This window comes from Engraulis encrasicolus, chromosome 18 (assembly GCF_034702125.1).
Source record: "Engraulis encrasicolus isolate BLACKSEA-1 chromosome 18, IST_EnEncr_1.0, whole genome shotgun sequence".
Taxonomy (NCBI): domain Eukaryota; kingdom Metazoa; phylum Chordata; class Actinopteri; order Clupeiformes; family Engraulidae; genus Engraulis; species Engraulis encrasicolus.
The window spans coordinates 1,328,111-1,353,402 of NC_085874.1; the positions used below are offsets into that span (position 1 = coordinate 1,328,111).

The following is a 25,292-nucleotide window of genomic DNA, read 5'->3' on the forward strand; positions in this document are numbered from 1 at the left end:
AGCAATGGCGCCACCCTTGTAACCATGGATTAAAAGGTGGACAACGGGATGCCCTTCAGGATGGGCCTTCACAACTAATACAATACATGAGTTCTCAGTGTTTATCAACACGATGTTATGAGGAGGGGCAAGACACTGGCAGCCAACCACGTGAGCTAATTTTTTTGACTGACAACGGAATGCAACAATCAGAGGTTGAGTTGTGCGCAGCTAGGTTCGTGCAGTCAGGTTATAAACAAAATTTAGAACCCATGTATAGGAGGTGCTTTTTGTTTAGGGGTTCAGAAGACATAGATATTTACTCAACATAGCCTAGGCTCTCATTTTTGTCCTAATTCAGATAAATACACACATTCACAGAAAGCAGCTACAGCAGAACAACATCCATCACGGTCTGAGCAGCACACCTCTCAATTCTAGACATCAAAAGCATGCCAAGACTTAAAGGCAGAAACATGCTGATATATTATATATATAATAAACTCAATGAAATTGTAAATAAAAATGACATTTGTGAATGGGCAGCATAAACTGTGGACATACACTACAAAAACATGTACACACTCATACCATTGTGCAACAGACCAGTATCAAAATAGTCTGGTAAACACAGGTATCATACACACAGTCAGCTCATGCACCAAAGCAGCTTAGTCTCTAAATATCTGCATTTCAGCCTTCCAATGGTGTTCAAAGGTGCATACCATCCTTAGCTTTGGGTAACTGTGCAATGACATTAACTTACCCATTCTGAACATTGCCCACATAATAACATAAATCATTAGCATATTGTGTTAAAGTTCATTTTTTCCCCCATAATGTAATGATAAAAAATAAACTTTCATATGTTTTAGATTCATTGCACACCAACTGAAATATTTCAGGTCTTGTATTGTTTTAATATTGATGATTTTGGCATACAGCTCATGAAAACCCAAAATTCCCATCTCAAAAAATTAGCATATCATGAAAAGGTTGTCTAAACAAGCTATTAACCTAATAATCTGAATCAACGAATTAACTCTAAACACTGGTAAAATCGTCCTGAGGCTTTAAAAAGTCTCAGCCTGGTTCATTACTCAAAACCACAGTCATGGGTTAGACTGCTGACCCGACTGTGCTACAATAAGAATGCACATGTTGTATAGTGTATGTATTGTATATCATGCAACCGTGTATACGTATGTATACAGTGTATATGTATACAGTGTATGTATGGTGTATGTACACCATGTAACTGTGTATACCCTGTATATGTATGTAAGACTCACCAGCACTGGAGACGCGTCGGCCTCGTTCCCAGTCCGCCTGCTCTTTGTCGGAGGAGTGCTCTTGCTCCCTCTCCTGCTTCTCCGCCTCCGCCTTGTCCTTCTCCAGCCGCTCACGCTGCTCCCTCTCCTGGCGCTCGCGCTCCTGGCGCTCTTGCTCCAGACGCTGCTCTTGCTCCATCCTCTCCCGCTCCTCCTGTTCCCTTTCCAGCCTCTCGCGCTCCAAACGTTCCCTTTCTTGCCGCTCGTTCTCCTGTCGCTCGCGCTCCAGTGCGGTCTCACGCTCCTGGCGTTCCCGCTCTCGCTCCCGCTCTTGCTCCTTCTGGCGCTGAAGCTCCTGCAGCTGCCTAGAGTCGTCAGAGGATGCCGAGATCAAGGGAGTATTCCAAAAGGTTATTGCAAAAACATGATTAAGTGATAAATCTGGCAAAGTTGACAGAAAGAAAGTGGTAAGCCTGCTATTAGTTGGCCTGCAGGTTTCATTTAGTGAAGGAAGTTCATGGAACCCCCAAGCCCCAAAGAGGAATACATGCATATATAAACAAGGTTATAGATTAACAAGAATAACAAGGTTATTAGAAAACAATAGAATGACCAGCCCACAAAAATGACTTGGTGTTGACCTGATGGCCATCATTCTACAAATGTGGCAGTCACAATCAAATTCCATGTTGTGATAAAATGGTGAATCAAAAATGAGAAGTAATTAGTTGTTTTGAAAAAATAATATAACACGAAAATGTGATACTGCAATTAACATGCAATTTAACATTTGATTAACAGTTGAACACCAAAAACGTCATTAAAACCAAAGTAGTTTAGACAGACCGATTTGATTGCTGTTGTCATTTTGATGTTGCTCTTGCCAACACACCATCTCTGTGCCATTGGCCATTGTCATATAGACATCATTGCATTCATGTGTACATTTTTTTTTTACATAAGTGTGAGTTGGTCATACAAAAAAAAACCTTCAGAAAATTCACCTTTTCTGCATCTCCACATCTTCTGCTGAAGGGCCATTCTGAACCTGAGGGCTTTGTCGAGGCAATGTAGGACCTGTGAATGAAAATATACCATGAGTTAAAATACATATTACATACACACAGAGTTAATCAAAAAGACATGATTCTAATGAACAAAAGTATGAACACTTTGCAAAATTAAGATCTGCTCTTGCAGTACTGTTAATTTATACTACCATATCTTCCTTGCAAATTTCTAGAAAATTTGATCCATGTTAAAAGGGTGGCCCAATAGGCTTGAAATTTTGAATTTGAAAATCCGTGCAAAGTGTGTTTTGAGGCAAAGTATGTTTACATCAAAACTACTAAGGAATTTCATGTAATCAAAATTGTCTAAAAACACATTTTTAACCGATTTTGCTAAACATGCCTATTCACTGCCATTCAAAAATTCAAGCATACTGTGCCACCCTTTAACGTTGATCAAATTTGCTAATATTTTAAACGGAAGTTATATTAATACACAGGAACAATACTGCAAAAGGGTCATTTCACGTGAAATCAGACGCTTTGGGACCCGACCGATCCGGATTTCAATCATACTTGGTGTGCCTTTTTAGTAGCAAGGTAGCACCCCAGAACTGCATTGGTTTGAATCTGACACTAATATTAAGGGAGAAACAGACTAGGAAAGGTTCACATTTTAGGGTAGGACACTATACATTCAGCCTTGAATATATCAGTCAGTGTTAGTCACAAAAAGATGCCTGTGGTATTGTTTGAAAGCTCTTCTCTGGCTCTACATATTACACAATCAGCTTGGAATACAACAACTCTCAGAATATGAATTATGATAAATTGAAAAATTAAAAATTGAATATCTAAAAAAACTATATTTTAAAATGGCCAGTTCCTTGTCCAAACGTAGCCGGCAATGTCATTAGCAACACCTCAAATGCTGGTGTTCGGTTCTTTATTCATTTCAGAGAGAATTTGACTCACAAATATGGCATCATACAGACCACTTACTAATAATATGGTAATACCATCTAGAGAGTATACATGGATTTCACATGCTCACAAACGCTTGTTTGTGCACGCAGACAAGAATTCCAAAATGCTGTGTGGCTAGATGTTTAACATTTACATTAACATTGAACACTGCCGGTTTCATTCCCTTGCTCGAATTACTCTTGATGACACCGTTTAGGAGAATATATTGTCACGTCGCTCGGAATTATTTGGTATGCTCCCTAAATAATGTTATATTGTGTAGCAAAGTGGTAGCCATTTCTGACAAGGCAGGGTTTCAGGATCTGCAGCCTCTGATTGTTTGGAGGCTGCTGTCGGTCAAATGTTGCACTCACGTGTGATTGGTGTGATGCCATATACAGGAGTTGGAACTGAAACACCTGTCATTTTGGTGTGGGAAGTTTCCTGGATAAATTGGACCACCTTGGTGGCCAGTCTTCATTAATTGCTTATTGCACCAGCAAGAGTGTGAAGATTCAATTAACAGGGTAAGAGCATAGTTTAGCTCAAAATATTGCAATGCACAGCAAGTCTTTGTGATGTATCAAGAGCCACGGTATCAAGAGCCACGGTATCCAAGGTAATGTCTGCATACCACCAAGAAGAATGAACCACATCCAACAGGATTAACTGTGGACGCAAGAGGAAGCTGTCTGAGAGGAAGGTTTTGGTGTCTGGCCGTGTATATCAACCCTGTGGAGCCCCCGATGGACTGTTTTGGTGGAAACAGGAGAGTTGAGGTGCACATTTAATTCTACCGCGATTTTGGAAAGCTGTGCTTTTTTGTTTTTTTGGATACAGTCCGGGTGAGCACCAAAACATCCCTTTTAGACAGCTTCCTCTCAAATATCCTTATTACTTTAATGTCCAGCTAGTGTTTCCCAAAAACTGAATGGCCACACTGGCCACTGACTCCCTTATCTACATAGCGAAATCGAACAACGTTGGTATTGTAACCGTGGATCTAAATCATGACCCAAACCATGGGCACACTGCATCGTTGAATCTCTAATTTACAATAAAGTATGTTCAGTGGTAACTGCACTATGCACACTGTGTGTGTATGTGTGTGTGTGTATAGCCCTCTTTGCCAATCTGAAGACTCATAAGGACCATGAGGGAGGACAAACATACTTGACCATGAGTATCCAACGATGACAAGTGTGTGCGTGTGTGCGTGCGTGCGTGTGTGTGCTCAAATGCAAGCCTTTAGTCAGAGTTAGTCATCTACTCTCTCTAATACTTTCTACCTTCTACATTTCTTTCTTCTCGCTCTTTCTTTTCTCTTTAGCAGGGATTAAAGCAAAAAAAAGTAATCTGACTGAACTTTTTTACCGGTTAGGCACCCGATCGAGTATCACTCCGTAACCCTACGAAAACCAATGTAGCCAGGCTCTGCCCTCATGACGAAACATACATGCAAGGAATGGTGCCAGAGCCAGCGGCATAGGCAGACGGGGCAGTCGCCTAGAGCAGAATAGGCCTATGTCTTGAGGGCGCCAGTAATACCAAAAAGTGCCACAAAATCAGAACTTCAACCAACATAAATCTTTACACTTCACATAAACATGAACAATGAATATTCATTATACACTCAGTAGACCTATATAGACTCAGTATGAGTGTACCTGTAGGTACTAGATCAGATGTGCTCAATCAGATGTAGGCCTACAATGCTATGTTTACAGATGCCAATTTCTAAATACAAAAAAAAGGAAAGAGGGCGGGCAGGCCTAGGCCGCTCACCAGATTGACTAGAACTGGCCGAGAATGCAGGGATAATGGATACTATATCAGACTGCAAAGATTGAACTGAAATTTGGGGCATGTTTTGGTTATTTCCTCTTATTTCTACCCATTGTTTATGAATTGTTCACAACATCATGCAGAATGGATTCACAATGAATGCTGCTTCAAAATGGTAGCTGATCTCACAGAATTATTGACTTGGAATTGCAATGTGTTGATACAGTGAGTGATCCCATTGTGGGTTTTTTTGTTGTAGTAGTAGGCTATATTTTGTCTTTCACATTAGAATGGGCAAACACTGTTCTGGTGAAAGCACTGGTGCGCATTGCTTGCAGTTGTATTTCTGACATTTAAAAAGCCCTGATCATAGCAATCAGAGGGAGAAAACTAGCTTTAATTATTTGTATGTTTTTCACCCTTCGGCCTTTTTCAGTATTCATCCTGTTACAAATAACTTGTTGACGTTCACAAACAGGGTGCGGTATGTGTACCTCTGTTCTACCGTTTTGAAAACTACTGGCTACTTTTTTGCTTCTCGATGTGCGGTGCCAAGCACACGCTTACCATTGATTTAAAAAAACGTCCCCGATTCTTCCTATGCGCACGTGTTCTACAAGCTGACAGGACGCAGCAGACACGACAGTCACAGACATACGTCTATCGTTTACAAAAGTAACACACTTTCCCAAGCTTGTCGCGCAGCTTTCCACTCGAATCAAGGCAAATCACCCACCCATCACTCCTGAGTGCGCAGTGCGCAAAAAGGCTAACTGAACTCACGAAACGCATAGTCCGAGAAGATGGGCACAGACGTTGAGCCACTCAAAAACAAGCGCGCACACAACTGTTGCTGCTGCACACTATTCCAGTTAGCAGAAATAGCGTCACAGTGAAACAAACGTCGAAACGGCATTTGTCGACCATGAGTCCACCCATCAGAAGTTCAGAACACTGCTTCCCAGAACAAGACGTGGCATAAATTGGCTCTGCCAGGGATAGCTATATCCTTGACCCAAATGCAACCCATTTTTAACTTATTTCTATTTCTATTTATATATATATATATCGGCAACAACAAAGTTAATCTGCTATGAGTACAGATGAGACTGTGAATTATCCGTTGTCAAAAAGACAACTAGCTCTACACGCAGCCAGTCAAACGCGCTAAACTTTGAGGATGAAACGCATGGTAGGCTATCCTAGTTAGCTGCCATAGTCGTCCCATTGGGGCTATGAATAATGCTAGTAAGAGTCACAATGCTTAAAAGGCAAACCCTTCATGAAAAGGACATCATACGCAGTCGAAGTAAACTATTCATTTTTTTTTCTAAATATCTGCCACGGCAGGTGCAATGATATGGAAACGTCACTGCACTTTATACATTGTATTACAATTATTTGATTTTCTGCCATCAGCAACAATTTTGGCTATTTCTTTTTTTTTTTATCTCTCGCGTTGCGCTGCCACAGAATTGTTGACCGCTCGTGTACTTTTTTTTGGAACACGGAAGAACAGGGGATGACCCAAAACTAGGCTACTGATGAGTGAATGTTGTATCACATATTCTACATCCGTAGGCCTAGGCCTACACCAAACACACCTCTCGTCCCCTTCTCATGACCAGGAGTGCTCTCGATTTGAGTTCAGTTGGAAAGTAAAAATTGTAAATTAATTGACATAAATTATACGGACGGAAATCCGTCCAAACGAAAATCCAGTTGACGGAATTCCGTCGTAGCGACGGAAAACTTTAATCCCTGCTTTGGCACACTGAATGACATTTACGTATGATAATACAAATCCTATTTCTATTGCTCCATTTGACTGATTTTGGTATCGTTTCGCTCACCGGAATCCTGAGAGTTCAAGACCTCCAGGGCGTGCATCATGGCACTGGCGAACACGTTGGCGTCCTCCTTGCTTCCAAAGTTGAGGCCATACACTTGCCGCGCATCCCGCCACTGGTGGAAGGTCTGTGTGGCCTGGTTATATTTTAGCCCCTTGGGAATGGCACAGTTTATTACCACCTGCAAAAGCACAAAGTAAAAGGACACACAGAGAGTGGTGTGAGACTCAAGGGAAATGTTAACTGGTGTGACTGGAAATGCACAACATGATCTCACAGAATTCCATGGAATGGACACCCCGGTAGCCCGATAGCACCAAAGTTAAACATTGTATAGGATTCCAGTCTAAGTGTTCATGTCCGGATTCCAGCAGTTGCGAGGAAACATGCTAACAAGCTGCGCCGCCAGACACAGGGAGCGGCTGGATTAACGGAACAGAGGTAAAAATCATTTATTTAACTCAAGGAGAGATGGAAAATGGGCTTATTCCCAAAATTGGACAGTATTGCTTTAACACAGTATTGTGGGAATATAAAAAGCACTTCCGTGAGTCCTTGCTTCCTTATATTGCCTTCATTTATTTTATGTTCGGAAGCCCTTTTCCATTAACATGATACATACGTCATAGCATACAATATCAAATATACAATGCAATAAAATACGATACAAATGTACCATTTCAAATGTAGCCAGGTGATAATTATAACTAACCACATAAAAATAAAAGATAGATGAACCTGTATTAACAAAAAGACCCATTTCTGCCCCAATTAAATGTAATGCAATTTATTATTGTTATCAAAATCTACTTAAAATGTGGTCTTTGGTTTTTGAGCCATTAACAGGTGAGATAATACAAACCGGATTTTTAAAGAGTTGGGGCACCAGGGGCCTTGTACTGTGAACAGAGCTCCAATTACCTAGAGAACCTGGTTACCTCTTGACTGGTGGTAACCTGGTTACCTTGACAGGTGGTAACATGCACTACAACGCTGATTTAGATGTTGATATGTCTACCGAGTTGCCTAAACCAGAGTTGCGTTTGCGTAGCAGGGTGAGTGCGGCCAATCAGAGAGGTTCTGATCGCTTGCATCGCTTCTGCAGTATGCTCATTAAACTGGAATGCAGACACGGAATTAAATGTCTTTGCATAACAACTAGGTTATTTGTTTAAATTTTGTGCAAAAATGCACAGCTTCCCAACAGTTTAGTAACTTAACTTTTGTCATTAGATGCATAAAATAGCGCAAATTATAAACCAAGATTATTTTAAATACCGCAATCAGGTGCAGCAACTTAACGTAAACCTTCACCGCATTGACAGTTTGTTTAATATGTTACTCATGCTTTCCGGGTTTAATGTGTTACTCATGCTTTGCTTTGGAGATTATGTAAATAATTGAAGCTACAATTAATGTATTTGCAAACTGCAATGCTGAAGTTATCCGTGACAATTGAAAAGTGAACCATTCCACAGAAACATTCCACTTTGTGCAAAATTGGTCCTCATGACAATGAGCCACTTTCTTGTTCTAATCTAAACCAACAAGGTGGCTGTTTGTGGGAGCAAAAATGCACATTAATATTCCGTAACCCATTTTGACCTCAAAATGCTAAAAAAGGCCACTGTTTGCCTATGTGACATTATCCTATACAGGCTCCTAAAACCTGAGCACTGACTTTCAGACAAGCGTACGCCCAAAATCTGCAAAGAGGTACCCTATCTCCTTAAACTAGAAGACGGAGAAATCACCTCTGAAAGTTTCTCTTGTCCATAGAAAAGATATGACGTTAGCGCTTAAAGACTTAAAGAATGTTGTGGCCCACCACCCAAAGGGCATTTCCTGTGTCTCGTATCGCAAACTGTCGGTCAGTGCATAGTGCACACATTGAGGTCTTCAGTGCTTAGTGTCGTGGTAAAGTTTGGGCACTATGCACTGTGCCGTCACTGGAAGTAACAGGTGAGTATAGCATTAGCTCTGCAAAATATCGGTTTGCTACAATTTACATTGTCTCTCATGCTTGTATTTACATTTCCCTTACCCCAAATGTCAACTATCTTGCATACAATGTTTGACTTGGTATGAAAAGGTTTGTATCTCAGCAACATTACTTACAGAATTTAGACACTCTTGACCAAACTCTACTACTGAACTGTACACAGAGGCTATGTCTCAAATGACGCACTTTTGTCAGAGCATAGTGCACACAGTGCACTGAGGTCTTTAGTGTATAGTGTCATGGAAAAATTTGAGCACTATGCACTGTGCCCTCGCTGGAAGTGAAGGCTGGGCATGGCATTAGCTCGCCAAAATATCAGTTGGCTACTGTTTACAATGCACAGCGTCTGGTGCTTGTATTTCCATTTCCTTCACCCCAAACTAACTCTTCTACTGAACTGAATGCCACATTTCCTCCGTGTCATTGTCAACATGGCCGCCGTTTAGTGCGTGCAGTGTCCATCATTCAAGCACTGCATTTTTCCACCATTGTTAGGGGATCATCCTGGCACTTTCAGCGCACTGGCTCAACTGAAAATTTCAGCGTGAGCGCCCTAGGCACTGAAAAACAGTGCCCGAAGTGCAGAAGTGCAGCATTTGAGACACGGCCAGTGTTTCTTCCATTTCGTTAGCAACACGTTGGCCGATTGGTGCGTGCAGTGTACATCGTTCAACCACTGCATTTTTGACAGTTGGCACTTTCAGTGCACTGGATTTACCTGGATTTATCATTGTGGTCGCCCTACACACTAAAAATAGTGTCCAAAGTGTGCGATATGAGACGCAGAAATTGTTTCAATTTGTTCACTTGCTTTAAAGTCAGAGCAGTGAAATTACAATAACTGAACATGTCAAGAACATCTCTGGATGCCATCGGGCTTGTCTTGATCAAGTCAACAATAACTTCCTCCTGGCCTGTGGTCACAGTCTTAAGAGTCGAAGTGCAACATTCCCTAATCACCTGATGGTCTTGAATTTTGCGACCCACCACCCGGAAGGCATTGTTTCCCGTGTGGTGATAAATGTGAACCCTGCTGAAGCCGGTCGAACCTCCTGCAGGCACCCACTTCTTATTGGCGTCGTCATACACCATGACAGCGGCTCTGGCCTGGCAAATGCTCTGCTCGCTGTAACAGAATAGCAGAATTGAACAGATTTATTGGTCAAGTTTACTTTAGAGGACATACAGAAGAAATGTCAACATGATACCTTTTAATCCAACACATATAAGTCCCTCTGCCTGTGTAACACCAGACTCTGTGTGGCTACCTATGCAATTTCTCGTACGAAAGGTGTGGTTAACGATTGCCCATGGCTGTTGATTGGGCGTTAGGAATAGATCATTTGGCATATACGGATCTCATGGCTAATCATGGTAATATCTATTGAAACAAACTGCAAGCTTCTGTTTGTCAAGCTTTTCCGTCCCTCTCTGCTCTCTGACTTACTCCCTCGCTAAGGGCAGTTGCTATGCTGTCTTTCAGTTAGGAACTTGTGCAGAGCAGCATGGGATTTTCAGGTTCCAGGTAGCCTGGTCTTACCATACTCTCTCATACTAATTTCACTTGAACAGATGTTCTGGAACGGCCAAATTGGAAAATATAATAGGATGGAGGGGCAAACTTTATTGGTTAAAATATAATGTGCATTTCAGATTTCAATCACTAACATTTGGTCATGATATTGAAAAACAATTACAGTAATGAGGAGTGAACTCTGTTGAAGTTTGAAATGTGTATCCCTCCCGCTCGTCCTTCGGTTCAGTGACTGGCTGGTAAAACTGAAGGCCTCCCAGAACAGCTGGCCCAGAGTTTTTGGACTGGTGCTTGGCTAGGCTAGACTAGGGCTGAGGTGTGTGTTGGGATTGTACATGGTACTCAAGGGGTCCAATTCCAACGAGAACCTCTCCTCCCCTTATTTTGCTTGTGGCCTTGTGATGCTAGGCAAGCAGTCATTGACGATAGATTTTTTCAATATAACAATACAAAAAGGTTAATTTCTCGTTTGCAATCAAGATGTTGACAGCAGGGAAAAGTTTACCGTTTCGTAATCGACACCCAAGCGAGAGGCTTCTAGCACAAGATAAGGACGGGAGGTACTACTTTGAGTTAGGCCCAGGGCTAAACAGTTCTGGGCACTTCTGAGTGGAATGAGACCTGTGAACATCATGTCATAGGCCTATCTTCAACCTGCTGTTGCTGATGCTGTTTAGGCTTAAGGTTCTCAAGCACAGCATGTAACAAGAGGCTGTAACAAAACTGTTCCATCTAGTCAACCTGTAGATAAATGATCTTGCATAGTCACTGCTATCACTAAAATATCAGTGGAAATAGTACATAGAATTGTACAAATAATGTAGGAAATAATGTTCCTATAATGTTGGCAGTCAATTCTGAGAGGTATTATTCAAAAAGGAGTGCGGAATTGGCGTCAATAATGGGGTGACATTTCTATTTTCTAACTGTCCGCTGTACTACACCACCAGTGAAAACTCAACAGGCATTCACAGGTCATAACAAACTCACTTTATCAAATCCCACATTGTTACATTACAAACCCAGAAAACACTATTCATGATCTAAGACTTGAGGCATGGTAACAGAGCAAAGGCTATCACTCTGCAACCAGGATGTGTACCATACCAAATACTCTACACAATGATACATCATTCACACTAAAAATAAACCTCAAACAGTGTATGGTCACACATTTGTAGATCACCTACAAAGTAGGGGAAACCCACTCAAATTTAACACATGCTACACATATTAACAGGTGCTCACCTATAGTAAAATGCAGTGCAGTAAAATAGTGAATGCATGAGCAAAAAAGACAGAAATGTCCATAAATGAACAGCATGCAAAGAGTCATCTCTTGGGATATGTAGTACGTACACTGCACACGTGCGAATGTGACAAAAGCATGAATTATTCACGACACACACAAAACCCACAAAATGTTCAAAGAAATTGCTCAATTTTGGTAGTAAGATAATTAACTAATTTTAAAATCTCCTACATTAAACCCAAATAAAAATAACATGTTCATTGCCCACCCCATCCCCAACGAATCATCCTCCATTATTACTCAAATTGTTTTAAAACAAACAGCCTAAAAACCATGCCTTTGTGCAGTCGGAGGCTAGTTCACATGACAAAATGCAAAACGCCTGTGCATAATACATAGCTTTCCTTTCTCTACAGCAGCCCTTCGAACCCTCTCCGCTCAGTGAAAAGCTTTGATGCCGACCCAACCTTCTCACAACGATCACTCAACAGTTGCTGTTAATGATGAGAAGGGAACAACATCTCTTGTATTCAAGATCAGCTCCCTACAAAAGCTTCACCAACACTGCAGCAACAGCAGCAGCAGCAAGCAGAGAGCTCCTGGCATACATACCGATGGATTTCCATCTTGGATGCCAAGGTACATCTCTCCGCTAGAATGAAACCCGAAACCTTGCAGTTGGAGGCGGACTGAAGCTGCATGGCTCCACCGATGTACTCTAATGGCACTCCAGCACTGGCGTTAGCAAGGTATGAAAAGAGGCTAGTTAGTCCGCCCCACACAAAATAATGTTGTTCGCTGATTCATTCTCTTTTGGCTTTTCCGAGAGAACGCATCGGCGCTTCATTATTTAAAGAGTGTTGCCGCAGATCAACAATGTTGCTCCAAGCTGGTGGAGAGAGAGAGAGAGAGAGAGAGAGAGAGAGAGAGAGAGAGAGAGAGAGAGAGAGAGAGAGAGAGAGAGAGAGAGAGAGAGAGAGAGAGAGAGAGAGAGAGAGAAGAATCCCCCACATCCCCCCTCCTGAGCTCAATGTGATGAAGGGTAACCTGGCAACAAGCGCTGAGGCAGACACTAGCAGCTGTTGGGTGGGGGTGGGGTGGGGGCAAGCATGGATTACTGCACGGGCCTACTGGGCCCAGGCCCAGGTGCCCAAGAGCCAAGGGGGCCCTGAAGCCCAAGCTTCCCAATTTCCAATCTCATATTGCATTCATACTGCACCTTTAACAACTGTATTTTCACATTTTCTCTTGGGACACACCCCAAACCCCCTACAACATAGGTTCTCTGTAACATCTGGCCTAAAACTCTGCCTCTTTTTGGAAACTAGCAACACCCATGAGAGGGGGCCTTTTTTGCTGTCTGGCCAAGGGGCCCATGGAGTCATAATCTGTCCCTGGGTGGGGGGGGATCAACCTCAAGAAAGATAAATTCACTCCACACAGTATTATTACTGTTCAACACAACATCTTTTTCTCCCTGATATGTCTATTCCTTTTCTTGGCCACGCTCCTCTCCTGCATTCATCTGCTGTCCGAAGAGCGGTATCATATGTGTTGTCGATGAAGAGCATTTGACCGAGGAGGGTGGGCTGATAAACAGTGTTCCTTTTCTAAGCTGTTGGAATGCAGAGTCCCCGACGGATGTACCGATGGACCACCATCTCTCCTACCACACTCTATAGGCTTCTCTTCCTGTGGATAATTAGGGGGTGGGAAAGACTGACCAAAAAAATAAAACTGAGCCTTTTCAGGACCCAAGCTGAAGTGTAGTGGAAGGTGTAGCGCGCACATCCAACAGGAATGCATCAGCATGTAAATTACACACAGATAATGATTAAATAATAATATACACATGAATTACACTATATATTCCCAAGCCATGATGATCAAGAGAGTCAAAACGTGACTAAGTGTGTTTGAAACCAACCATACCACTCATAGAATGTCACAGATAAAGATAACACATGCAACTTTAGAACACCTCCTTCTCCTCCACACCCCCACGCCCAAAACAAAAAACTCTGAAGGGGTCCCATTACAATCACTAAAAGGGAAATACTGGTATCCCGTTGTTGTGACAAACAGCTGGCAGTGCACATAAGATTGCATTTATGACTCAACTGGGCTAAAGGGGGCAGCCAAACATGTGGGGTACAAAAAAAGGCAGTAGTGCAGCAGGACAGCACCATGCTGCTCAGGGTGCCTTAGTCATGGATGGTTAATCACTAACAAAATGTTATGCAGAAATTTGCCAAAATTAAGACCAGGGATGGGGAACCTAGATTCAGAAGTTACAGTCCAGCGCCACATATACCAAGAATGAAGATGATTTAAATGCAATTGTGGGTTAGTCAATGAATCCCTCAACAGACATTCTGAGAAAACAGACCTGATCACCTGTCAAATACCACTGACTGTGTGGAAATTGAAAACGTAGGACTGCTAACTGTAAACAAATGGGACTGGCTAGCCTTGCTTCACGGGCATCCATCTGGAGCTACGCCACAGGAGTAGGTCTCCAAAGGAGTGGTTATCAAAAACTCCTGACAAATGCTGGAGTATTCAGAGAAGGCAGGGTTGAAAGAATAAGCTCAGCAAAGGAATTTTCTAAATGTTCAAGCATCAAAGGGTATGTTGTAGCTGTATATGATGGCAACTAGTGGCTAGCATGTGTTTAGAAATGTATGCCGAGCACTGAGGTGAAACTGAACTTCCTGCATCCTCATGGACCATCTCCATCCTTCACATATTCCGATAGACATGCCGTCATGTGCTATTACTATGGTATTACCATATTATTACTAGGTGATTTCTATGATGCCATATTTTTGAGTCCCATTATCTCTGAAATGAATACGAACCAAACACCAGCATTTCAGGTGTTGTTCATGACATTGCAGGCTATGTTTAGACAAGGAACTGGCCATCTTAAAAATAAGTTTTTTGATATTACATTTTTAATTTTTCAATTTATGATAATTCATATTCTGAGGGTTGTTGTATTCCATGCTGTTGTGTAAGGTTGTGCGGCGTAGAATACAGTAATAATCATTTTAAATGGTCAAATAACAACAGTATGCTTGACGCATGGCAAGCATACTAATAATTATAGAATCAATATCGATGAGTAAGTCTATGCAAGCAGACATTTTTGCTGAAACAACTATTGCGTTTAAGTATTTTTTTTCCCTTCTCTACTACCTTTAAATTTTGACTGTGTCACATCTCTGGAAAAACCTGCAATCCTGATTCTGCATTTTGATTTGGGAACAGGGTGAATCCTAATGTCCTCTAGGCCATCGTGTGGAATACTGCTACACAGTATTGCAGCACAGTATACACTAGTGTTATAGGGGCAGCACCTCAGCATCTGTGTTGCACGTGGTGTGTGTGTTGTCTAACAGTCTATACTGTAGGTTGTGAGGAGATCATGCAATGTGGACCACTTTAATTTTCCGTTGGAAATAATAAAGTTTACCTCGACTAATACTATATGGGCAGCACTTGGGCATTTGGAGACTCCCAGGACTGGAACATGCGTACATCGCTGAAAGCTTGTTTTTTTTTAGTGCTGACTATGCTTATTTATGTCTATAACATTTTCTTTTATGTTTATATACACTCTTTCTGTCTATGTTTGTGTTGTGATATTTGTGATGTCCGAGTATTTATTTTATTTTCTTTATTCTTTTTTTATTCATATATTCTTTTAATGTGTTTTTATACTTTTAAATGCAGCTTATATGTTGTTATTGCCTGGATAACTTAATTATTTAATACATTTATACTTGTAAATTCTCGGCTGCATCGAAAAAGAGGGCCACCCTCAATGTATTTCCGAGAAGGAAAATAAAGGTTCAAATCAAATCAAATCAAAAAACATACCAGGGCTTGACATTGGCACCTGCCAACCAGCCAAAAATGGGTAAAACTTGGCTGTGGCTCGTAATAGTTTCAGTCTGACTAGCCGCTTTGGCAGGTAACTTATTCTTGGGTATGGCATATCTCGGTAGCATACATATCCTACTTTTGCCCCTTGTGTTATATTCAAGTTCAAGAAAGATCATTCAGATTGTATTTCATTTAGCACACTATGTTCATATCACTGGTATAGTGACTGCACCTTGCCTTTGTAGGCCAGACTAGCCACTGTGGCCAGTGAGAAAAAAGTTAATGTCAAGCCCTGGTACATACCGACAAATATCGTCAGAATAGAGCTTTATGATGAAGTAGTGTTCATGTTACTTAAACAGTGTTGACGTAGGATCATATCATAAAGACTATATACAAGGAGCAAGAACAGAAAGTCTCATGCCAAGTCAAAAGTGTTCTACTCAATATATGAACAGTTTTACAGCTCTTTAATGTGCCCATATCACGATAGAGGCAGAATTAAGAGGTTTTTTTACCAGCATACGACTCCAGTCCATCAAGTTGATCACTGATTGAAAAATAAAGAACAAATAACTGAATAGTTCTGGTGGAACAAAGTGACTAGAGAACACATGTAGCTCCAGTAGGAAAGAAAAGCTGGTAAGAGTTTACGTCTACTAGCCAAATTGGCGAGCGATGAAAAAGTTAATTTATAAACCTGGTGGCAGGCCATGAAATTAAGTCTGCCACTAAACCAGTGAAGCTGGTGAAATGACGCTTGACACTTAAACCATACTTGTACGCTTACAGTTAAAATGGTTACACTGCCCCTAATGACCAGCGCAGTGACTGCCATTGTAAGGGTTGAAATAATGCAAAAGTTTAATATCCAGGGCTATGTACCAAGTCATTCCTCTTGTACTGCACCAATGCCAATGACAAGCATAAAGCACTCACTATAAGACTCACCAAGACAAGGTTTCTCAAAGCCAGGGACACTGAAAGTGTTTTATGAGTGAAGGCCAATTTAGGGCCACCAAAGGGGCGGGGGCAGAAAACGAAAATAAATTAATAGGCAATTTGTAATCATTTTAATGTTATCTGAACACAAAATCCCTTGCATTCTCTACCCTCAAGACACAATTTGGATAGTCATTCACAAACTTAGACCATCTGAAGAAAAAGACAGCTTTTCTAGTTTATAAAGAAAGAGAATCAATTTCACATTTTAAGTTTAGCATTCACAATAAATATTAATAAACTTGGACCATTGGAACATTTGAATAAAAAAACCCTGCCGGTTTAGTTTTTTTTTTTTTTAAAGAGAAGGTTACTTACAAAGACTTGTTAGGTGTTATTATTTGTCAACTTACTTATTGCAATTGTATTTAATTTATATCATAAATATAAATAAATAAGATGGCCATTGTGGTCCATCATAAATGTTATCATGGGCTACATTTTGAGAACTGCTGTACTAAGGTATCAGCATGCTGAAGAATAGAAGCACTCTACAAATATAACAACAGACCACACTGTTCTAAGTCAAGGACACACCATCACCTTCATCAGTAATACAAAAAGTTTCAGCGTACAGAATTTTGGGTGCTTAATATTACAATTTGTGTCGCCAACTACTTCCCTGAGTGTTTGCCACCACACCATCAATTTCAAATAACTTAATCTTACATCCCTTAGATTTCAGATTTCGATGAGCATTGTCATTTGACAGCCTATTTCATTCACACAAGCCAGCCTGAGAAAACCAGTTAAAATCAAATTAAACATTTCTAAATCATAACTGGTAATAAAAAGTGACAAATGTCTTGCTTCCCATAACAGACCATACTATATTACAGGCCAATGGGGTTGTCGCCTGGCCTGTCTCTGAGACAAATTGCCTAAAACTGTTCCGAGGGATGACCCACATTCTTTAAACCTGTCATCAGATACAGCTTCAAAACAGGTGACCCTGAAACGCTGTGATTACAGAAAACAGGTGGCCAAAGACCAACTGTCTCAGCACAAGTGACCCGACACTCAATACTGCGGATGTAATGGAAGCATAACAAGAACACAGTGCTTAACCCAGTTATTGCTTTCCACTGCTAAATTTCTTTTTGGAATATATACTATAAGAGTCAATGAAACAACCTTAAGTTTCTTATGCACGTTACATATTTGGTACTTTCTTAACCCACAATAATTTTTCTTCAAGAAATGTGGTCGACACCCCTACTTGAACATACGTGTTGTGGGAAAGAGAGAAGGCGAGAGTCACCCAGTATCAGGCACTTAGAACAGGCATGCCGTGGAGATTAAACAGAACAATAATAAGAACAAAAGGTAGCCGAATGGACCGGATGAGTTTTAGACACAAAACGTCCTCCTTCCACAGATTGTCTTTGGAGGCAGACTAGACAGCCAGATTAATAAAGATATTACTTTACATGTTAAAGCATTTAAATTCACAACAGAACATGAATAGTTCACACGCAATCAACAGCAAAATGCAGAAGGTGGCAATGCCTTTAAAACATAGAAAAAACACAAAAAGGTATAACCATACTATCCACAGGTAATTACAGGAAAACATATTTCCTGACAGGACAAAGAGAGAGAGCCGTACAGTAAATACAAGTTATTCATTTCCAAATAATTGTTTGATGACCACACTCAAGAGCAACACTTACACATCAAGTGTCATCTTGGCAGTATGTCCAACAAACTCCACCAGCAAGGAGTTTAAGGCTGCCTTCAAAAGAAACTCCTGAAATGATTCTTCCTCGTGTCCTTACTGTAGTTTTTCCAAGGTGTCTCTGAACTACTGGGCGAAACAGAGGGGGGGGATGATCCTGTCACCGCTCTGACCACCCTGCCACTGAATCCCCTCCCCTCCTGCCTCCTGGCTCCTGGCTAAAACGGGCAACTAGGCAGCCGGAGAAGAATGTCTCTTGACCCCAAAATAAACTTGCTGACTGAAAGGCATTAAGGCTTCATGAGCTCACATGCAGGAGGGGGGGGGTGTGTTGGAGGGTCTCTGACCCCTATGAGACGGGACAGGAAGTCTCGAAACACAATAAAATCAAAATCACAGATGGCAAAATGTACATAAAGGCCAACAGGTGCACACAAACTACACAGCCTGACGGGGTGTGTTTGACTGATTCGCTAACCCCCAAAACCACTTCTAAATCCTCAGTGTGTGTGTGTGTGTGTGTGTGTGTGTGTGTGTGTGTGTGTGTGTGTGTGTGTGTGTGTGTGTGTGTTGGGGAGGGTGGTTAGTCAGGTTAGATCAGGTTAGTCAGACTAGCTTTGTAGAAAAAAAAAATCTGAAAAACAAAAGTTCAGTAAACTAATTTACATCTTCAAACTCACCCCAGCTTTCAGACATTCTGTGTTGCAAGAGAGCAGGGGTCTATTTTAAGAATGGGGTAACATCAGAAAGGCCTGTGCTTACGCAACGGGTGAGGTGCAATATGGGAAATAATTTGGTTGTTGCTAAGGGCATTTTTTTACATTTAAAATATTTAGCTTTCACCGAGTAATCTTGTCCTAAATGGACTCTAGTCAATAGGTCTTTTCCCCAAAAAAGCTGTCTAGGACCACAAGACGTCATAGGAATCCAGTGAAGTGATCACTGATCACTTCAACATCTACAAAACTGTGCATACACACACATTACACAGCAATTTCCCTTTAAATACCACAATAAATTCTGAAGTTTCGGCCCCTATACGCACGCCAAGCCAAATTTCAGCAAAAAAGGAGTACTCGGTGAATATCAGTATCAGTATTGATCAATATCATTTGGGGATACAACTTCCATTTGTATACTATTCTTGCCCTCTTTCAGTAAAATGTTAACAAAATGTGACATTACCTTACAGTGCACTGAGCGGACATGTTTATCCAAAGCAAGTTAGTTATTTAGGTACAGGCTATTGGTTACAGTCCTTGGAGCAATGTGGAGTTAGGTGCCTTTCTCAGGGGCACTTTAGTGGCGAGTGAGAGCGGTGAGAGTGGGAGACCACATTCTTCCTATTGCTGCAACAGGACTAAAACCAGCAACTTTCTCATTTCAAGATCAACTCCTCAACAGTCTCAACTGTCCCCCACAAACTTCCATCCATACTGGATTTGCTGAGGAATTTTTTCATCAGTGCAGGCTATTTGGGATCATTTCATGCCAGTTGCCAAGTATGTTATATAAATTATATATTATGAAAGGGCATTGAATCAGACTTCTAGAGAATCTAGATAATATTCCTGACAGGCCTTCTCCTGATCGTCCAGCTGTTCTCCGAGTCTGTCAATATCACTTCTAGCACCGAGCTAGTGTGTGGTAAATTTCCCAATGTTAAACAGCTTAGAGAGACTATTCGACATCTAGATTGTATTGGGTCCCATGGCACTCTTAACGTGTTGAATTAACAGTGCCTTTTCACATACGTACATGCTTGCTCATTTGCCGTTTTTGAAAACAGTACCTAAAGCCACTTGACAAGAGAGTTTTTGTGCTGCACACAAGGGTGGATTAATGGGCGGCCCAACCAGGCCCAGGCCCTGAGGTTGACAGGTCCCAAGAGGCCTGATCCCTCCCTTCCACACCCCTTCCCCGAGGGGCCCCTCACGTACCTGGTAGGAGTCTGCCCATGCAAAAAAACAAACAAAAAACAGGAGGGTCCAGGAGAAATTAGCGCACTTCCTTTTGGTGGTGAGAACGAATTTCCCCTTGGGGACGATAAAAGTCTATCCATCAATCCTTAGATTAGATCAATAGTTCCCATTGGGGACTCCCTTTTGAAGCCAAGAATATTTTTAAGACCTGATTTTAGACTACTGTCATTACCGCATTAGAGATGGCTGAAAATGTGCAGCCCGATTCAAGTTCTTGGTTTTGAAATGTGGTCCAAATGAAATTCTGATTGAATAGCCCTGGTCTACAGTATAGCCCCCCCTGGAGCACTCAGCTTTGTCTGAAAAAGGAAAAAAAAATCTATGCGATGGCAAATACATCCAATGGTACAGTGGTTCTCTGCCTTTTTTGAACAAGTGACCATTGACCTCATCACTGGCGTGCACAGACATTTTGGGAGGCAGGTGCTGGGGAATGTGGAATTTATGGCTGCCTTACAAGGCTATATAGGAATTATATTGAGGCATTATTATCACACACTTTTCCTTGTCAAGCCTTTCTAGATCATTATGTCAACAAAGACCACAATTCATTATGGAGTAAAACAACAAAAAATAACTTTCAAAAAGCGCACTTTTTGTTCTGGAGGGCAAAGGGGCAGGTGCTTTAGCACCACCTCGTCCCTATTTATGCATGCCTATGGACCTCATCATGCCAATGCCACCCTTGACTTCATCATACGCCTACCAACACCCCCTTAGTATTAAAAAATAAAAGACTACTAATGCCCCTTATTGGCAACTGATCATCCCCCCCCCTCTCAACTATGTCCTTCTCAACGCCCCCCTAGGGCTCCCCAACGCCGCCTGAGGGACTGTAGATCCCTCGATGAGAAACACTTACAATAGAAGAACATATCCAAAATTCAAATCAAATGTCTGTGCTGTGGATACTTTTTTCACAAAAAGTTATTGGCAGCACTGAGCGACCATGTTCAGACTTCTTTATCTTGCCCTACATCAGATCCTTGTTGTATATTGTACATAGTTCTTTAGCTATAAGCTTTGTGAACTTTGCCGAAAAGTAATCTTATACTTTGCAAAATAACAAAATGAGTACCCTGTTCTACCTGTAAAATTGGCTTCAGGGGACACCTGTTCATTTTTCTGTTGAATTAACATTGAATGATCTTGCCCTTTTCCTCAGTAACTCACAAATGACAGTGGAGGTAGGCTCACTATGCATATTTAAGCCAGTTGTTATGATTTATGATTTGTGGAAAAAACAAAACTGATCCTCGGGATTGTGTCAGGTTCTCATCATAATCCGTTCACGTAAGCTTACCAGAGGTATAATTTTTATAAAATTTTCAGAGCAAAGATTATAATTTGTAAAACATTACTGTATGAACAGCAGTGCATATTTTCGGCCATGCTGTCCTGCCTTAGACCACAGTGTTTTAGTGCGGTAAAGGTCCAATGTGTAAGACGACTCCCCCTTTGTGCAGACTCAGGCTGAAAGGGGACAATATGATACCCGACAGAGCAGGGGTGAAAAAGAAATTCAGTACAGGGGTATGTCCCTGATCACATGGTTCAGGATGGTGCCTGAAAGAGAAGTTGGAAGGATGAAAGTTTCATGATTATCGAAATGGACAATTGAAGCTCATATGATTAGTTGAAAATGATAGTGGTGATACGAAAATTTGAGGCTTACACAATTTTGATTAAAGAAAAATAGAAAAGGTTCAGTTGTATGCCAGAAACATTAGTTAATCCAAAAGATTAAACTACAAAAGACTTGTTTATCCAATATCGCTGTAATCCCCCTTACTCCATTGCATTACTTACAGATACTTCAAAACTGATGGTTGAAACGGTGGAGGAGGCCCCTTTCCTCCATTTCAATCTAACCTACAAACATCAGCCTTTAATTAAGGCTGGACTATTTCAAAGGGTTAAGAGGCAGTGGAGAAAGAGAGGCAGTGGAGAAAGAGAGGCAGTGGAGAAAGAGAGGCAGTGGAGAAAGAGAGGCAGTGGAGAAAGAGAGGCAGTGGAGAAAGAGAGGCAGTGGAGAAAGAGAGGCAGTGGAGAAAGAGAGGCAGTGGAGAAAGAGGTTACTGTGCTATGCAGAAGCGTCTTGGGACAAGATCAGGAAGTAGGGTTTCCCCACAGAACAGGCATCTAGGAAAACTCTTTAAAATGTGTCAGTATATCACAGCACACAGGACTGTGGCCACAGCAATCTTCCCAGGGAACCCACAGTACAAACAACAACAAGTAAATCCAAACATGCCAACAGGGACGGTTCACTGCACTGGCCAACCGGGTAACCGGCACAGGGGCCCAAGAGTCAAGGGGGCCCTGGAGGCCAGGCATCAACATTTCCATTTCCTTACAAACATTACATCAAAATCACACTTAACAACTGCATTCTGAATCGTTATACGTTTTATCCTGAATCTTTATAGGGGGGGGAGAGACTTTCTTGTTGTCTGGCCCAGGGAAAACAACAAGCAAAACCTGCATACATGCCAAGTCATACTGTATGCACATACACAGTATACATTTTGCAGTTTTAATTCAACTCTTTACTGACCACATATGGTCCCATTCCATACTGTTGAATTGAACTCACCAGGAAATATGAAATGGGACAGCCCATAGGCTACCTACTCAAAACAGTGTTGAAATTAACACAGCAACATCTGACCACTAACTCTGGAGAACAAATGTGTGTTGTCGACCCCAGAGAACCTGACATTTCCAAATGAGTCTGTTTTTCTCAGATTGTTCTTAGTGTAGAGACACTGAAATGACCAGTCACGCAAGCAACTATTTCCTCAGTCTTCAGAAAATGTGACTACACAGGGGGTGGAGGGGTATGATAAAGAAACAATCCATCAAGCAGATGGAAATAAAACAATGCACTTAAAATTCAAAACAAAAACAAAAAAATATCCCAAATGAGTCATCTTTCATCTAGGCCTAATACATTTGCGTTCATATTACAGGCCTATCCGAACCTGAGACCAAAGTGACCAGAGAAGCCAAACAACAACCTTGTTGTCTATGAGACGATATTCTGTATCATACTATATAGGCCTAAGACATGTTGTCATAGCCTACTAAGAAAGTATAGTTTGTGTTAAAGGTACACTGTGCAGGAAATGGTCACAAAAGGTACAACTATGCTGCTCATTGAAATTGTGCTGCCTATTGCCAAATTTGATCTTTTCATGAAAGTTTACAAAGTAATAAATTAATATTTTATAGTATGGCCCAAGTACAGTCATTTGCAGCTAAAAATGGCTATTTCTGGAAATTCAAAATGTCGGACCATGGGGAAGATCCCCCTTTTCTTGTATGAAAAATGCAATTTTTCCAGTCATAATGAGTAGGCCTACTTAGAATTTGATGGTGGTGGTAAGTAATCATGTAAAAGGTAACATTAGTGAATGGGTAGCATGAATTCTGGAAATAAACAACTACAAATCTTTCACAGTGTAGGCCTACCTGGAATGGTGAGCATCATACCTTCAGAGTTTTGTTTGGCTTTGAAAGTTTAGGCCTATGTGATTACAGGCCAAGTCAATTCGAGATAGGCCTACACGAATCAATTCATGATCTACAACGATTTGCCTGATAGTAACTTGAATGGAAGATTTCTCACAGATTTGTGCCTATGATATTACCACCCCTGGCTGCCAAATAATGACAACAACGCTGCCACAACTAAGGAAAATCGTGAAAACAACACTCCGTTACTTTCTTGTTCATCTATGGAAAGTTATGGTTCAGATAACTGTGCGTTTTCTTCACAGATTCCTTGCAGGTAGCCTATATAGGCCCTGCTCTTTGTCGACTTCTTAGGACAAATTGGTCTCCCATCTAATCAGCGTTTTGGTCAGCAGAAGCCTTCCCTATCGACTAAACCGTTATGGATGCTCCAGACCCGTACGTTTCGTGTGTATTTTTGTCTGAATTGTTTCGTTGGTTAGCCTAGTTTGTATAGAGCGATATCCTGCTGATTGTGCGTTTTGAAAGACAGATGCGTAACACCAACTCCTATGCACTCGAGTTTAATGGATCGCACTTCTAAAGACGTAGAACTAGGCCTATCTTTTTTCATCCCTTTTTTACGCGCCGGCTGACTGTTCATCATCATTGTAAACTCATGTGAAAAACGTTTCTCGTCTGTAGAGTTGTTTCTTTTACCTATTCTTTATAGACCTTCAGGTACAAACAGTGGATTATCATTTCATTTCAAGATGCTTTTGTACGACATAACCATGGTGGATAAACTTTGATTCACATCACGTCACCAACAACGAAAGGGGGGTCTACAATTAGAAGAAACTGGTTCATTGACTGTCAACAATTTCGAAGCTACCCAAAATCACAAACGCGTTGTCGACAATGTTGTAGCTGCTACAAGCTGAAATTATTTCCAGGGTGTGGGTGACGGTCAAATCTTTTACGGGTGGTTTGCTGTACATGCGGCGTGATGGGAATTTCAAACTCCATTCCTTATTTCCCCACGGCTGGGATATCGGCATGGACGGAATCAAATGAGGTTGAGGAAGGCAAGGATGATAGTTGACAAATACCAAGCGACTGATAATGTGCAGCCATTTTCGTTAGTGTAGCCTGCTGAGAACTCGGTTTGTGAAAGTTCACGTATTTGCAGCCAAAAGAAGGGATTTTAGATATCCATTTGTTAGATAAGGATTATCCATTTTAAACCAAAGGTGAATGTGCATTACATAAACCTGGAAAACGTGCGAAATGCCTTACCACATCACGGCAGATTTGGCTGGAAACTGTAACCCTATGTTAATCCCCAATCACAATTGGCAAAAATGCGATCTGAAGTAAGAGCCACCAGGCAGCCAGCCCCCCGCTCGGTTCTATCCCCAGAAAGACGCAGAGATTCTGTGAACTACGTGAGTCACGCAAAGGACGCACAGAGTGTGCGCCACGCCTCCTCGCGGTGTTCGTCGTCCAGGCAAAAAGAACCCCCCTTACAAGAGTTGGTTTTCTGCTTAGTTGCCTTAGATCATATGGGGTGTCGTTAATAACATAAGTCCTAAATCTTATATTCAATATCAACCTACGGTAGACCATCAAAA

General features: G+C 41.4%; 1 protein-coding gene across 5 annotated transcripts in view; it reads right to left on the reverse strand.

Annotated features, from left to right (window-relative positions):
- Nucleotides 1-25,073, reverse strand: part of enah (ENAH actin regulator) — a 41,885-nt gene extending 16,812 nt beyond the window's left edge. The window contains exons 1-5 of one of the 5 annotated variants that reach the window (XM_063222745.1): nucleotides 24,958-25,073; nucleotides 9,824-9,989; nucleotides 6,865-7,042; nucleotides 2,255-2,327; nucleotides 1,272-1,615 (exon numbers count right to left, since the gene is read on the reverse strand). In XM_063222745.1, the coding sequence (XP_063078815.1) occupies nucleotides 1,272-1,615; nucleotides 2,255-2,327; nucleotides 6,865-7,042; nucleotides 9,824-9,989; nucleotides 24,958-24,962 (766 nt within the window). In that variant the 5' untranslated portion in view covers nucleotides 24,963-25,073. Of the gene's footprint in view, nucleotides 1-1,271; nucleotides 1,616-2,254; nucleotides 2,328-6,864; nucleotides 7,043-9,823; nucleotides 9,990-12,261; nucleotides 12,517-18,215; nucleotides 18,418-24,957 lie in introns of those variants that run through there. The other 4 variants (XM_063222744.1, XM_063222742.1, XM_063222743.1 and 1 more) reach the window with 4 other exon arrangements.
- Between the last annotated feature and the right edge of the window lie 219 nt (nucleotides 25,074-25,292).